This window comes from Colletotrichum lupini, chromosome 4 (assembly GCF_023278565.1).
Source record: "Colletotrichum lupini chromosome 4, complete sequence".
Classification (NCBI taxonomy): Eukaryota; Fungi; Ascomycota; class Sordariomycetes; order Glomerellales; family Glomerellaceae; genus Colletotrichum; species Colletotrichum lupini.
In genome coordinates this window covers 3838994-3854994 of record NC_064677.1, presented here as the reverse complement: position 1 = coordinate 3854994, position 16001 = coordinate 3838994, and the positions used below count along the sequence as shown (strand labels likewise).

Genomic DNA, 16001 nt, shown 5'->3' with positions numbered 1-16001 from the left:
CGTCCGTAATAGTGACGGCTTGACCTTTGAATTAGAGCACTATAAAGGCATAGATAGACCAAAGAAAGTGTAAAGGATGTAGAAGAAGAAGGCGAAGCGAGGGAGGTGAGAGAAAACAGAGATGAGATAGTGGCCCATGGCCGTTAGATATGAGAGACATGGTGTGAAACGACACCAGAACCACGAAGGAATAGACAAAGAGATGCGGCAACAACTTTTTGCCAACGTACACGAGCCGGCCGTCGGAACCGTGGCGACCTGACCGCAGGAGACGGATGATCTAGGTACTCTGGGCAGGCCTAGGCTGTTGTGGAGGGGCTCTATCGCCAGCAAGGGAAGTAGTCTCCGTGTATGCTTGGTGTACGGAGTAGCGCCAAAAGAGAATGGCGGCACAACTAAATCTTGCCCTGGGAAGAGTGAGTGAGGCCCGGGTGGATGGGAGGCAAATCCCCTACTAGTGAAGGTCCCTTGAAGTGAGAGTGAGAGTGAGGGTGAGGGTGAGATTGATGGTAAGGGTGAGAAATTGAGAGTGAGTTCTTCGTATTTTTGGCAGAAATTGCCAAGGGTGCTGGGACCCCTCTTTCCCTTTTGGATTTAGTGCCAACCTCGCATTGGATGGATCAAGATAAACTGGACAACGCGGCCGTCGTGATTGGCCGCGGGCATTTTGTGGCTGCTGTCGGTGCCAGCCGCAAAACCAGGGGTGCCGGGGTGACGATCCCCTGCCCCTGAGCACGGCTTACTTTGCTTAACCTTAATCGGTTGGTTCAACTCTTCGAGATGCCCTTCAAAGGGTTTTCTGGAGAGGGAAATGGCCCAATGGTGCGTCGAGCAGTAAATTGCATCCCGACATTTTGGGTGGTGGTCTTGGCCTGGTGATGTTCGGGAGGTGGGAAAGCCCCCTTCTCGGCATTGCCCCAGCAGGCCGAGTCAGCCAGGCAAAGCACTCTTGCACTTCGAGGCCGACGAGCCGCGAGCCTGACTTCTCCTCCGGTTCGTATATTTGGTGTGGCAACCTTGCCCCTGCCCTGCGTTGCCGATGCCAAACTATTGATGCCATGTCAATCATGGCGCTCCAGCTGATGCTGCAGAACGCATGCATCTCTTGTTTGTATTGCAGCTTGCGTAATGCTCCCGACCTCATGCGCATAATCTTTATCAATCCGGGGATTCGATGATAGCGGAGAGGGGTTCGTGCGGAAGAACAAATCAGGACACTGACAGTTTGGCTGACGATACCTCGCAGATTCGGCTCCGACGGCAAATTGATTGTGTCTATCCGTACCAATGTTTACTGTTTTGGACGTTGACAGCACACGAGAAGTAAGCAGCCATTAGTACAGGGACTGATCATGAGGAGCTCTTTGAAAGGGGACCAGAAACCCGCAATTTCTGGAAACGCGCCAGATATCTTCGAGTCAGGGAGGCCGATTTCTGCTCGCCTGTCCTGTCAATACTGGAACCCACCTCCCGCTGTCATCCCATCACGAAAGTTGCCAAGACGCTCTTGCCATGTTGAAGTCTGCCCAGCTTGGTTTCTCCACTTGGGCTGGGAGCGGGCTTTGCAAGGACAAGTACTTGAAGAATCCTCCAGATTGCGAGAGCTGGAGTTGTCATGGCGGCCAATTGTGGCTGCTATTAGTGGAAACGTACTATCGTTTTTCGCCGCAATGTGGGAAGGGGGAAATAAACTGTCCAGCTAGCCCTTCTCCACGACCCGAGCACCATATTACCTCCAGGATAGCGCGCGGTTTGCCCACCTGCTCGGCGTCGTGATTCGGTTTGTGGTTTCCTAACGGTAAGATGGGACAAAGAATACCATCCCCACACCGCACTTTACCGACTGACTGCTCGGCCAACGGTAGCAAGGCTGAACAAAGCCAAACACGCCAGGCCATGCGAGACAACAACCTATTATAGGCTTCACAAAGAAAATCCAACGGCGAAAAATAGCCGCCAAATCGCACCGCGCTAGAGGCAGCCCACGAGCTCGATTCGAAGAGACCTCTTTCCGATGTTCCACCTTGTGCGCCCGCCAATCCGGAATATGGCTCGACACCGTGTTGAGAAGCATCATCCGGCGGGGACTGGTTCGCTGATGCCCCCGATAGGTTCTACAAAGGTGGTTGGCGGTCAAGAAACGTCGGAAGGCGCCGAACAACCAACATCGCCGAGGGGACCCACGGCACCAAAGTCCCAGACAGGCACTGTTGATAAGGTAGAGGAACCTATTGTAATCAACCGGCCCCACACCGGGGCCCCGGTACGGAACACCATGTGCCGGAGCCTTGGTGCCAGCCAGGAAAGCGGGGCCGTTGTCGTCCATCAAACCCTTCGCCCATTCACCCAACGCCGGTATGCTACGGCCAAACATTTTCCGAAGCCATAGCAGGGCTGGAATTCGCCGAGTGCAACAGCAAAGTCATCGACAGTCTTTGAACAGCCACCCGCAGCCCACCGAACGCCCCATCGGAAGCCTACCCGGAAGGCGCCTGATCCGGAGTGCCCAAAGTCGGAAGGCATTCAATTCCGCAAGACATTACACCAACACAAACGGCGTCTCGTCTCGGGATTTTACGGTTTCTTTGCAACCCAAGATTGTTGTCCAGTTACACTCGAGGTTGACGACTGTGGTGTTTTGTCTAGATGCGAGGAACGCCGCTGTCGAGTGAAAGCCCTGGGCTACTTCTCGGACGAACCCTTCTTGCCCAAAAGGAAGTCACGTAGTCCTTCTTTCTACCGGTAGTTTTCTCCGCGGGCCGAGGCACTTGACTGGAACCTGACATCACGAATTTCCGTCGAAATCGTCCGATCGTCGACAGCTTCAAAGCCGCCGCTATGATTGCCTTCGGCGCTACCCGTCAGACAATGCGTCGATAGAGCAGGCAATGACATAATATGACCGGACTGAGAGCAACAGGCCGACTTGACGCCTAGTCCCAAAAGACCAATAGTCCACCGCCGAGATGATGAAAAAACAGTACCGGTAACTGTGAGAACAGCGCTGACTGCGCTATTATATACAAGTTGGATGAACAATTACCAGTCACCCATATCTCTTCGATGCAGCGATTGTGTCCGAGCTGCACTCCGTACAGAAGAGTGCTCTTGAATTTCTGGCGGGTGGGCTTTTCCACGATCTGGGGAAACCCTGACATGACCAGGGGAAACGACCAGAACCGTGCAAATCCACAAAAAACCTGGCAGCGGGAAGAACAAACTCTACGCGAAACTCAACGGAGAGGAGACGTGCCGTGGTTGCATAGCTGATCATCAATTATCTCATAGGTAGGACCGCCCTTGCAATTGGGTGCCGGCCCGCCAATGATCTTCAACAGCCCGGACCAGGCCTTTAAACCGAGACATACTAGAGCGACGCGTACAGTATGTACACTAAGGGATGTCTTTTGGGTAGGTATACGCATGAGCTGGCCAGACCAAGACACAGACAGAACCAAAACCGGATCCAGCGGGGTTGAACGCAGTCTCAAGTTGAGCAGACGTTTATTCCAGATGTGACAGAAGTCCAGAACGTGGGCATTTGCAACACTCGCAGTCTGCCAGTATGGATACATTGACACTGGGAAATCAGTCATAAATCCGAGAAGCTGCTCCGAGAACCGTCCAAAGGGAGATGATCCCGGGAAAGCTGAAAAAACTCTGCCGTTCTTAAACTCTAGCCGTCTTGGACATGAAGCATCCCAGGGCTCCACGACTTTTTGGTACACCTTACTTACTGTACGCAGTAGGTTTTTAGTCATGAACACCACCTTTACAACGTCAACATACGGGTCTGGGCTCTGGGCTATCCCGTGCGAGCCGATGAAAAGTAAAGCCAACCCTGGCATGGGAAGCTAGGGGGCAGTGGAAACTCTCAGTCACAAGTCACATCAAAAGCGAAAGGTAAAATGGGAAGACCCCTGGGAAACCGAGCGATCCCTTCCCACACCTTCCATAAGTCATTCGCCCCGCCAAAGCCACAGAAGACCCCACTACCGTGGCCGTGCCGGCCCTCCGGCACAGAATAAGTGGAGAATACGTTCTGGCTCCGGCCCAATCACGGCGACGTCTGTCCCTCCAAGACGCCTGACATCATCGGGGCCCACTTGCCCACAACCCCCATTCAGCCACAACGGCCTCCGTCATCAACGTCTGCAAACAGCGCCCTGGACCAAGAACCTGACGCCTGTCCTCCGTCATTGGGTGAATTGGCTGCAAACTTTGGGGGTGTTGGTGTGTGTGGTGAATACACTGACTGTGTGCGCAGTATCCGTAGAACGTAAAGAACATGTTCCAGGAATAAACGGGGATGGGGCAGAGACAGCCCAAGACAAGCTTGAACAGCGCTGGACCTTGCCACGATCTACGCAATGGAGCGGGATCGGTCAGTCCTACCGGCAGACGAAGCAGGGAGGCAGCCCTTGTTTCCTTCTTTCCTTCCATTTAACCTTTAATTCTTAAGGGTCTCGAACCTCCCTCCCCCCATTCGCTCACCTTGACTCTATCTCATCCCACCTCACCTTCGGTATCCAGGGTGTAGACTTGAACAACAAGAAAGGAAACCCGCACAAAGTCAACCAAACAAACAAGTTTCCGAGTATACTGAAATCATACAATCAGCCAACTATCAAAGAAACCAAAAGGAAGAAGCTCGACATACACCGCAACTATGGGCTTCGCATTAAAATTCCTCCAATGGTTCATCCGCGGCGTCCAGCTAGGCTGCTCCGTCCTCATCCTCGCAATCTTCTCCTACTTCCTCGCGACCCTCCACAACCACTCTCTCCCGATATCGAACTCCATCCGCGCCGTTGAGGGCATCTCAGGCGCCGCGACCCTCTACACCCTCGTCGGCCTGCTCCTGCTCTGCTGCCTCGCGGGGCTTGCCTTCACCTCCTTCATCGCCATCGTCCTCGACGTCGCCTTCATCGGCGCCTTCATCTACGTCGCCGTCGCCAACAAGGGCGGCGCCGGAACCTGCTCCGGCACCGTCAGCACCCCCTTCGGCGACGGCCCCGCCGACGGCGAGCCGACCAACACGGGAAGTGACGGCTGGACTCACCTACCCAGTCTGCGCACGGCTTGTAAGCTGCAGACTGCCTGCTTTGCAGTCTCCATTGTCGCAATGTAAGTGCACTTCGAGCGTAATTTTGAAGGAACGCAGCTAACATATAAACGCAGTTTCTTCTTCATCTTCTCCATCCTCGTCGAAGTCGCCCTCGCCCGCCACCACCGCAAGGAGAAACGCTTCGGCCCCAGCCCCAAGAACAACTACACCTCGGGCTCAGGCACCAAGCCCGGCTTCTTCAGCAGCTTCCGTCGCCGCGGCCGCGCCGACCCCGCGACTAACGACAATGCGCTGCCCATGCACACCAGCCCCGATCAGGTCCGCCCCAGCTACGCCACCGAGACCACCGCGGTCGCTCAGGATGTCGGCTACTCCAAATACGAAGGCACCTACGGCAACACTACAACGGCGACTGGCGGTGCCAACGGCCATGAGTACGGTCATGAGACTGGAACCACGCAGCCGCCCCCTCGACACTACAACGATGGTGTTTACGACAGAGTTTAGGTACAGAGACAGGAATTGAAACGAGACCACATAATGAGTTGATGGAAGAATTGAAGTTGGTCTAGGTTGGCAAAGATACCCAGGAAATCGAGGAGTTTTTGCCGTCGCGTTCGAGACGATGGCTTCTTGTTGGCAGTTTGGTTACGAATCAATGGAACATATGCACACATTGACCCAATCATGCACATAGTGAACTTGCTTGACTAATACTGTTGTCCTTTGATCGTGACTACGTTCGTACAAGTCATAAACTGCGTTTAACCCTCTGGGAGTGAGGCATTCGGTGATTGGGTAAATTCATCTCGCACAAGGCATCGCCCGGCACCGACTCTTAGCTTTTAATAACCTATTCCAGACACTCGCCAGGTGTCAGCATACCTCGTAACTTTAACGCTCAGGGTAATTTTATGGCCAGCCGGCCGCATCGTGCTCCCACTCACTGTTTGCGCCATCGTCGGCCCCGACGTCAGCCCAATTCATGTCCAGCTTCTCCAGCTCCCTTGTGAAAAAGTCTTGCTCCTCGCGCAGGGCTGCCCGTAGCTCGGCCGCAATCTTGTCCGGGTACCGCCGCACGTTGAACCAGTGCGTCAGACTGCGCAGTGCTTGCTCCAATGGCAGCGCCGAGTCCACCTCGGCATCAACGTCGCTGCCGGCCAACCACTCGTCACGCAGTTCAGGTCGGCAGTGTAGGTACACCGCCGTGATGACGCGCATGTTGCTCTGCCGCCACTTACGGCCGCAGTAGGGTACTTGGTTCTTGAACAGCTTCAAGGTGTATAGTCGGAGTTCTGGCTGGGGGATCTTGAGGGATTTGCGGAGAATGTTGGCAGACTTGTACTGCACCAGGAGGAGGTTCCGGTGAGCTTTGTGCTTGCAAATCTTTTGCATGATTCGTAGGTAGTTGATCAGAGAGAAGAAGTTTCTTCTCGAAAAATCAGTGATGGGCTCTGCTGGCAGGTCGCCGACAGGATATCCGAGCTCATCAACTTCAGGTCGCACCGCAGCTTGTCCTTCAAGCTTGCTGGTGTCTTCGCCATCGCGGGTGGCGGCAGTCGCGACGCGAGGCGGTGACCGCCTTCTCTTGATAGGTGGTGGCGCCGCTTCGTCCTCGCTCTCCTCCTCGTCCGGCTCTGCTTGTACAGGCGACTTCTCCTTGAATTTCGATCGCAGATTGCAGAAGTGGAAAAAGCTGATTGGTCAGTTTGTGTCGCGTGAGGGTTGGTAACAACACACACCTGTTCTCTAGCCGGTCCGTTTTGCTGTCGACAACCTGTTGAACATCCTGATGGGCGAACAACTTGAGCACCAGCGGAAGGTAGTTAGAATCCAGCAAAAGTTGCGTCATGTATTCGGATTTCAAAATGTCTGCGGCCTGATTAGTCTATGCCTCGGGCGAGGCCAAGCATACTCACGAGAGACTCTGAGCCACTTCAATAGAAGCAGGAGAATGCCAGTAATGGCCTTTGTAGTGATTTCGCGGGATCGCGCGGCATCGACCTCCTCCGGTGACATCTCAGGGAGTTCTGGAGGGCCACCTCCGGCCGAAGAGGGGTCTTGGGGCTGCTGTTGTCTATTAGGTCCAGCGCCGCCATTCATACCGCCATTGGCACCTCTGCCGGCCATGCTTGGGTGCTGTTGACCTTGCGGAGGTTGCGACAACACAGCGGTGACGTTCATTAGTATCGGCCTCAATAGGACGATTACAAGCGACTGCAGATGAGGGAGAGATTCTTTCTGTGGAAGCGTTAGTTAAACTCAGCTCGAAGTGCCAAAACACTCACGTAAAAGCTTTCGACAGCAAGCAGACGTCGCTTGATCTCAACGTTCACTTTATCTGCCGAAGGGCCGCAGTCTATTTCGGGCTCCCGCATCGAAAGTTGCGCTTCTCTACGTTCCTCAGCCTTGGTCTCCGCCTTGAACGCAGCAATCTCCTGCTTCTCTTCAAAGGTCAGCCCCTCAAGATCGAGGTTATCAACATCACTGTCGTCTCCATCTGCTTCCCACCCTCTCTCGAATCTGAGGAAGCTTTCGCGCTCTTCCCACAGCTGTCGTGTAGCACGGGTCATGCGAACCCTCTTTGCAAATAATTCGCCCGCCTCCAAGATGGATGCAGGAATATCACTACCCTCCCACCTACGACCGACAAGCTGTTCCTGCAAGCCAGCTCCACCTTTACCACCAGCGCTGTTGCTTGTGGCATCTAGCGGTGGGTACATGAAAGGGAAATTCTGGTTCGTCTGGTAATTTTGCTTTTTACCGCCCTTGCCTCCAACACCAGGGGACGGCGGCGGTGATGGAGCCGGTGTCGCAATGTGCACGGGTTGATGCAAGATAGAAGCACCGCCGCTTTGTGAGGTGGGCGGTCCCGGGAAAATCCCACTGGCTGCGCTGGTCCTCGTGGGCTGATTTGGAATGGGTGGAAGAAGGGTTGTGTTCTCAGGTTCTAGAGGAATGAGTGTCCGCGGAGGGACATAGGCCGGGTATTTGGATGTGAGCTCTTGCCGGAATACATGGTAATCTAGAGGTGATGCTGTGATAAAGTCTTTTGACTTTGCATTGGGCGATTCATTTGTTGCCTTTTTCGCCTCGTCAACCTCTTTTGTGCCGCCGAAAACAAGCAGAATAGTTTTCCAGAAGAGCAAAAAAATCTATACTTGTTAGTATGGATTGTGTTCGGAACCAATCATCGTACCTGGCTGGATGGCATCAAGTTCCCGTCGTCCCAACGCAGCTTCGAGGTTGCGAGCGACATAAAATCAACCAGTCCAGGATTGAGAGAAACTAGCAGCAATTAGCCGAGCCTTTCCTAGATAGATTGAGTACAGGTGACTTACGAAGCTCAGATCTTGTAGCCTCTAGCTCCTTAGGGAAGCTCAGTGCCTCCTGAATAATGACATACATGATGGTCATAAGATTGATAAGTTCATCCTGGGCCTCTTGGGCGCCGCCGGGCTGGACGAGACGAACATCATCCGACCTGCTTGAGTTAACTTACATTGTAAGACAGATTTCCCGGAGTACTCACCAAAATACATCAAAGCAACTTTGCAGAGCCGACCAAACGGTGTTAATGCCGTCCAAAGATGTTAAGAAGCTGATGCTTGATCTGATAGCCTCCAATTGTGTCGCACTGGCAGCCGACCTCCTATCACCTACAGTGTCAGGCGTCGACGTATCGCCCCATCGACCTAGCACTAGGTACAGAACTTTGCCAATATGCGCAGAACGTTGTGTCGGGTCCTTGACTTGAAGACCATCTAGAGCATCTAGCGTGAACTTGGCCTTTGTCTGGTAGTCCGTCTCTTCCCAAGTTGTCTGTATATCGTAATCGTGCTGCCACTGCCATTCGAAAGCTCGCTGAGCAGCGTTTAATCGCACCCATTGCCAAAATTGATAAACAAACCATTCGTCAACCTCCTCGTCGTGGACACCCATGTCATTGTAGACGAAATCGTAGGCGACAGGCTCGCCACGACTGAACTCGGCAACGATTTTACGAAGCTGCAATAATGATAGCGAGTCGGTAGGCTGCTGAGGTTCGGGCGCAGGAGGCATTGGGGCCGGGGGTATCGGAACTGGGGCCGGAGCTGGAGAGGGTGCAGATGAGTTTCTCTGCAAGGACGGTCGTGGTGGAGGCGGAGGAGGTGGGTTGCTTGTATCGGGACCAACGTCTGCGACAACAGCATCCGCTATCACGGCATCTGCAACATCGCCAGTCGGTGGAGGTTCGTTTTCGGCGGCGGCGCCATCGTTGGCAGGCCGCGAGGGCCACAGAGAGTTCATCCTGTGAGGAAGTGGAGGTGCGTCGATGGGTGTATCATGCTCTAAGAGGTTGTTGGTAGACAAGGAGCAGTCGAGTGTGCTTCATCCGGGGAGATTCATGGAACGAAGAAGGAACACCTCGCGTCAATAATGTGTCGAAGCGTGTTGCGGGTGAAGTTTCGGTTGCTCAGCGCGAAAGCATTCTGACGTGGTCGCGGTGAAGATGCAGCGATCAGGAGGGATGCTGTTTGCGCTGCAGCTTGTGATTGGTTAAACAGCTGGTTCTTGGTGGTTTGGCGGGGTGTACCTCAATGGACGACCCAGCTCCTTATCGCTTATCGATTATTGCATGTCTTATCTGCCCTGGTACCTTACCTACCTAGGTAGAAAACTACCTACCTACCTTACCCTACCTAGGTACCTTAGGTGATCCCCTCTTATCGTCTGGACTTTCCAGTAAATACCAAACGGAGTACTTGGGATAGGGCATTCCTCACTCGAACAGGAAGTGGAGGAGTGACATATGCCTGGCGATGCCTCTCGCTCACATTGCATTGCACGGGAAAACAAACTCATCCGAGGCGGCCAAGGTGATGGAGTGATCGTCTCATGTTAGATAGTACGCGAGCTGCATCACCCGATGTTAATCAGCAGTCAGCAACCCAATGGGTGTCTAGCTTTAGATCCCTACTGCGCAGACTTTCCCCCAAGAGTAAATAGATGGTCATGCGGACGTCCGCAAGGTCAACTCGGTTGGTGTCAGGTCCTGGACCCTTTTGCTACCTGGCGTATGCCTCTTTCTTGATATCCTGGTGTACTATGTTCAATCGCAGAGGTACAGTGCCGAAGAACTGCAAAGCTGACAAGTGCAAGATCTAAAATTCTTGATGCGTTTACTTGACCAGCCCGTGAACCGGTCTAGTCCTAAGGTATGAGTCCCACCGCCTAAAACAGCAACGACGTCAGCGACTTGTCCCCCTACCGCCCCTGTTCTTCGGCAGCACAAGCCATGGACAGATAGGCCCCCCACCTCACTAATCCTGCCGGAGGAAACTGACTTCCATGTTGGTCAGCTCGGCCCACTGCGGGCGAACCAGCACCCTAATGGCTACGGACAATGCTGCAATCATCACTAACACCTTGGCCCCGCTGATTGAAGAAGCTTCCACCCGTTGAAGCTGAGGTGGGCAGCTCTCACTCTGCAACCTCTTCTGACTCTTTAGTTTCCTTGGATAGATTTGCCTATCACTTCTCCGAGTCACGCTCTTTAGAACAAAACCTTTGTTCATTCATTGTGTGAGCCTCGGCATCGGCAGCAACCTGGATCCTAGTATCTGTTCTTTCATACTTTCGGGGAACGTGCCTCGGGGTTACAATCGCGAACACTCTCTGCATGCCCAATCGCCTCATTGCCACTGCATATGGGCACTGTGCGACGCAAAGAGAGAGAGACAGCCACTTGATAACTTTCTCTTTGCGCACGCGGTCGAAATAAACCTTTAGTTTGCCGACGATTGAGCCTGCTTTTTACGCTCTCGAAACCACTTCCTTTTTCAATCCGCTGCTAATGCTGTGAGACCGCATCGAAGTCGTCTACAAGTACCAACCGCGATCAAGCTACCCCGCCATCGTCGCGACTTTGCCAACTTGTTTCGCCTTCTTCGTCATTGCGACGCTCTTGCTGCGGGAAATGGGTGCCGAGACTACCAACGACGAGACGGAGAAGCGTGTTGGCTTTGAGAAAGAGGAGGATGCGCATTCAAGCGGAAGTGACGATGACTACCAAAAGGCTGTCGAGGTACGTGGATTTGAAAGCATCATGCCAAACAGCATGCCTTGTATTAAGACTGTGATAGGTCACTTTTGATCCTGGAAACCCTTACCGGCGCAAAAGCTCTCTAGTCACGTCCGAGTCTTCCAGACCTTTGCCGCGACACCCTAGCCAGAGAACTGAGTGCATCGTACACCAGTTCCTCGAAAGCCAGAGAAAAGCTCGAAACGCGGTAGCCTCCGCCAGCAACCAGGGTTCTCGGTCGAATTCGGTATCAAGCGCCTCGAAAGCCACCACGGACAACTACCACCACGGTCATCCCACCTATGAGAACTCTCATCGACATGTCGGTGCCTGTGATGTATCTGGGGAATCGGGCATGTCGAAGACTGTTGAGCCCAAGGGACGGCTCGCTAAGCAAAGAGCGTCCATTTTGGCTGCCGATAGCCCCGAAGGCAGTGACGTTGGCCAGGCCGACGAAAAGTCCTGGCGATCCGAGATTACCAAGTCTGCTTCGCAGATCGACCTCACCCATTCTGACGACGACGACGAGCTGCATAGCCGACTACTCACCAAGAAGCAACTTAGTGAAATGGCTTGGGGAGTCCGAGAGCTTAGCAGACGGCTCAGCAGTATGCGCATCAGATTCCGCGTAAAGACGATATTTCTCCTGACCAAGATCCACGATGCGGATCTGATTGCGCGCACACGGGAACTAACCAAATGGCTCCTGTCACATGAGCGGGATGTTGTGTATACAGTCTACGTGGAAGAAAAGTTCAAGGACAACAAAAAGTTCAATGCGACGGGAATAGTTGAAGAGCTCAAGAAACACGTTGCCGAGTCAGGAGCATCGAAACCTGGGACAAGCGAGGAAGGCATATCGAAGCGTCTTCGGTACTGGAATGAAGACATGTGTCGGAACCGGCCGCACATGTTCGACTTTGTTATTTCATTGGGTGGCGACGGTACCGTACTCTACGCCAGCTGGCTTTTCCAGCGCATTGTCCCGCCGGTGCTGAGCTTCTCCCTCGGCAGTTTGGGTTTCCTGACGAAATTCGATTTTGAGGACTACCAAAGCATCCTCGAGAATGCCTTCAATAAAGGCGTTACAGTCAGCTTGCGGTTGCGGTTTGAGGGAACCATCATGAGGAGCCAGACGAGAAAACAGCTGGTGGACGGTGAAGAGAGCAGCTCAAGCCAAGACGACGACGGGCGAAAGCTTGACCTCGTGGAAGAGCTAGTGGGCGAGGAGAGGGAAGATGAACACACCCACAAACCAGACGGAACTTTTGAGATATTGAACGAGATTGTCGTCGATCGTGGTCCAAATCCAAGTAAGTCCTCGACCATGCTTCCCTGCTGAGCGAACTCTAGATTACTGATCATGCCACCCCAATAGCAATGTCGTACACTGAAATCTTCGGTGACGACGAACACTTCACCTCCGTCTTGGCAGACGGCATTTGCGTTTCGACCCCAACGGGCTCCACCGCCTACAACCTGGCGGCCGGCGGTTCACTCTGCCACCCGGAAAACCCCGTCATGCTCGTCACTGCCATCTGCGCACACACGCTCTCGTTCCGTCCCATCATCCTACCCGATACCATTGTTCTTCGTGTGGGCGTGCCCTACGACGCGAGGACCAACTCGTGGGCCAGCTTCGACGGTCGCGAGCGCGTTGAGCTATTTCCAGGAGACTACGTGACGATCAGCGCTAGCCGTTATCCCTTTGCCAGCGTCCAGGCTCAGGGTCGGCGCAGCGAAGATTGGGTCAACAGTATCAGCGGCAAGCTAGGGTGGAATACGCGCCAAAAGCAAAAGGAATACAAAGAATGGGAGAAGTAGATCCATTCGTCCAGGGAATCAGCGACCAACGATTAAAAGTCCAGAAAAGTTCCACGACACGCAGAGTCAAAAGGCTTGGCTTCGGATAGCAACTTTCCGAACGACTATCAGTCGGCAAGCTGTCACCACAACCAGGAACTCACATGGTCACACGCAGACGAAGAGGATGGGCACTTTGGCACATTTCAAATCTTTTGTCACCTGCCGCGTGGCCAGCCCAGGAAGAAAGCACACTCACTGCAACCACAATCCTGCCTTACGGAGGACTATAAATCCAAACGCCAAGCCCCGGAGATGGTTCACGTCCTCGAGAGAGCCTCTTTTTGAGTCTTTCAGAGGTGAGAACATCCCGTCTTCGGGAGGGTGGCCACTTGGCCTCCGAGAACTAAGATCGACTAGGTTCACGAACGCAACTAAGCTTTGCCTTTAAGCTTGGCACTACGTCTTTCAGCCTAGCCTGGGTGCGATGTGAGTTGCGAGGAAGAGAGGATGAGCTCCGAGAAACTGTAGCAACACAGCCGTCTTAGTAGCAATTCGTTTGTCCAACTGGCTTCGAGGCGGGCTCCGGATGTCGTTTTCGTGCTCGCCATCTACGATTTTTCTCCTACGTTGGTCGATATTCCTCCATCCCATCAAGTCTACAACGAGAAACAGCCCAACAAGCAGACTGTGCGCAGGAAGCAGACAACGTCACCCGGACGATGGGTAGACAGACTCATCTCTGCGTGTGTCAAGGTGTTTCCTCCTTCCAAGACACGAAGGGAAAAAAAACCGCAAACCCAGGGCAATCCACGCCAAACCCGACAAAACAAACGCGGCAAGCTAAAACACCGACCGGCGTCACCCGCCCAACCTCGCTGGCTCTACGACTCCTAGAGCAGGGCACCTTACTAAGGCCTTAACCTCACCCACGAATAGGCCCCCCGCGGGCTTTCGCAGCGCATCTATTGCCCGCTCGGTCGCACCCGCGGATACCCTTGGTCATGGGTCTGGCTTCTTCCCTTGGCTTCTTCTTCCTCCCACCTCCCGCACAACCAGGATGGCCCCTGAGTCGTGCGCTGACAAAGGAAACGCTACAATTCTCCCATTGGGTCTTTTTTCCCCTGGGCGATTTCAGCATGGATACCGCCGATGGGTTGTATGCGGCTCTAATAGTATCTACCAGGGTGAGGGGACTTGTGACAGATGCTGCGACGTTCCGCTGGTCCCATGTTCGCCGGCAACACAATGGAACGTCTCACAACCACAACAACTCGGAACTGATCGCCATACGTCCATAGGCGGTTAATAGGCGGCTTTTTTTGCCCTTTGAGCTGCAGGTTCCACATAATGCCTACTTGTTTTTTTATGCAGGAACCGCCACGCAGAGCCCACGTCTGGTCGATTTTTCGCTTGAGACGAAACAGGCATTTGTGATTTCCGGTCGTTTCTACATGCACTAAAAAAAGGAACTCTTACGGCAGACTGCAAGAGGCACTCCGCCAAAACCGTTCTTTCTAATAAACCTACGGCTACCGTAAATTTTAGGTATTAATAGCGCGACTTTCTCGTACGTATAAATAAATATTATAATAAATCCCGTATATTATTATAAGGAATTGCTTATAACCGTAAGTAGTAGTAATTACGTAAGGGCGGTTATACCGCCTAGTAAAAGTAGGGTAGCTAGGGGGCATATCCTCCTTACTAATTTTTATTACTAATTAATTTCCCTTTCCTCTTAACTAACTTAATATTCCTTAAGTAAGGTAAGTAATCTACCTACGCCCTTATAGTTACTTATTAGCAATTATATTTTACCTTATTATACTTTATACCCTTTTCTATTTTATTTTTATTATTATTACTTAATTATACACGCAATTATAAGTATAATATTCGCAATTTACTAATTAGAAATATTAATTAGGTATAATTAGGCAATTTTATACGCAATTACTAATATAATTTTTACTAATTAGTAATTATGCTTCTTTTTAGGCTAATATACGCGCAATTGTAAGTATAATTACGCGTATATACTTATTTATAATTTAATTCTTTTTATTTACTTTTTTCTTTAGTATTAACTATTTACGTATATATACTAATAATTTCGTATAGGATACTCCCTTTTTTAATAATTGCGTATACCATATAATACTTATAATAAGCGCTTAATATAGCGTTCTGGCCCGTATTAAGGGTATATAGCTCCTAACGGTCCCCGTATACTAACTTATATAGTACCCTAACGACCTTACGTTTTATAAAATAACCTCTTACCTCTTTATTAATACGTATACCTTTATATAATAGCTTCTTTATTATACGGATTTTTACGTTATTTATAAGCTCTTTATTTTCCTTTTTAAAGACTTTTTATTAAATTTATAACTTTAGTATTATATAAGTTAGTATATACTACCCTATACTATTTAATATTATTATACTAACCTATATAATCTAGCCCTAGCGTTAGATTAAGCTTAATTTTAAGATTACTAAGAATAGCCGTTATATACCTTTAGATATTATTATAACTTATACTTAGGCTACTAATACTATTTAAATAACTATATATAGTAATATTAAGACTAGTACCGAGTCGTGCGCTCGTTATAAGGCTAGTAAAGGCATTTTTGCTAATTATATTACTTTTATAAGTAAGGGCTACTTTAGTTATAACTATATATTTACTATATACGAGTATACGCTCGTTACGCCTCCTGTTATTACTTATATATTACTTTATATTACTTTATATCTATTTATAGTTTACTAACGGTTCGTATTAGCTCGTAATATACTTACTAAGGTTATTAAGCGTAGTTATAATTATAAGGGCCGTAATAAAGTTCGTATTAGTACTCTACTTAAGTCTCTAAGTACTATCCCCGCTATATACCTCTATATAATAATAAAAGCCTTTAAATAAATAGCTAAATAGGCTAAAAATAACGAAGAGGGTATATATAATAATATATAGGATTATAAGGAGCGTTATTAACTTATATAAACTCTAAGTAAGGAGTAATTAATTCGATATTTTTATATAGTATAATA

At 50.9% G+C, this 16001-nt stretch overlaps 6 protein-coding genes across 6 annotated transcripts; 3 read left to right on the top strand and 3 right to left on the bottom strand.

Moving 5' to 3' along the window:
* Positions 1–1476: 1476 nt before the first annotated feature.
* CLUP02_08231 (uncharacterized protein) lies at positions 1477–2374 on the bottom strand (the record flags this gene model as incomplete). Its single annotated transcript, XM_049287221.1, has 3 exons — positions 1477–1635; positions 1734–2114; positions 2243–2374. The coding sequence occupies 3 exons, from the start codon at positions 2372–2374 to the stop codon at positions 1477–1479; spliced, it is 672 nt and encodes a 223-aa protein (XP_049144364.1).
* Positions 2375–3233: 859 nt separating this feature from the next.
* CLUP02_08230 (uncharacterized protein) lies at positions 3234–3596 on the bottom strand (the record flags this gene model as incomplete). The annotated part of the gene is made up of 1 exon (XM_049287220.1): positions 3234–3596. The coding sequence occupies one exon, from the start codon at positions 3594–3596 to the stop codon at positions 3234–3236; it is 363 nt and encodes a 120-aa protein (XP_049144363.1).
* Positions 3597–4669: 1073 nt separating this feature from the next.
* CLUP02_08229 (uncharacterized protein) lies at positions 4670–5575 on the top strand (the record flags this gene model as incomplete). Its single annotated transcript, XM_049287219.1, has 2 exons — positions 4670–5127; positions 5182–5575. The coding sequence occupies 2 exons, from the start codon at positions 4670–4672 to the stop codon at positions 5573–5575; spliced, it is 852 nt and encodes a 283-aa protein (XP_049144362.1).
* Positions 5576–5980: 405 nt separating this feature from the next.
* On the bottom strand, positions 5981–9827 carry CLUP02_08228 (uncharacterized protein; the record flags this gene model as incomplete). Its single annotated transcript, XM_049287218.1, has 9 exons — positions 5981–6764; positions 6811–6940; positions 6988–7285; positions 7357–8223; positions 8268–8356; positions 8410–8552; positions 8601–9437; positions 9476–9644; positions 9788–9827. The coding sequence occupies 9 exons, from the start codon at positions 9825–9827 to the stop codon at positions 5981–5983; spliced, it is 3357 nt and encodes a 1118-aa protein (XP_049144361.1).
* A 1200-nt stretch (positions 9828–11027) lies between these two features.
* Positions 11028–12956, top strand: CLUP02_08227 (ATP-NAD kinase; the record flags this gene model as incomplete). The annotated part of the gene is made up of 3 exons (XM_049287217.1): positions 11028–11135; positions 11284–12445; positions 12511–12956. The coding sequence occupies 3 exons, from the start codon at positions 11028–11030 to the stop codon at positions 12954–12956; spliced, it is 1716 nt and encodes a 571-aa protein (XP_049144360.1).
* A 597-nt stretch (positions 12957–13553) lies between these two features.
* Positions 13554–13832, top strand: CLUP02_08226 (uncharacterized protein; the record flags this gene model as incomplete). The annotated part of the gene is made up of 1 exon (XM_049287216.1): positions 13554–13832. A coding segment is annotated over one exon (279 nt), but the record flags the coding sequence as incomplete, so codon positions are not given.
* Between the last annotated feature and the right edge of the window lie 2169 nt (positions 13833–16001).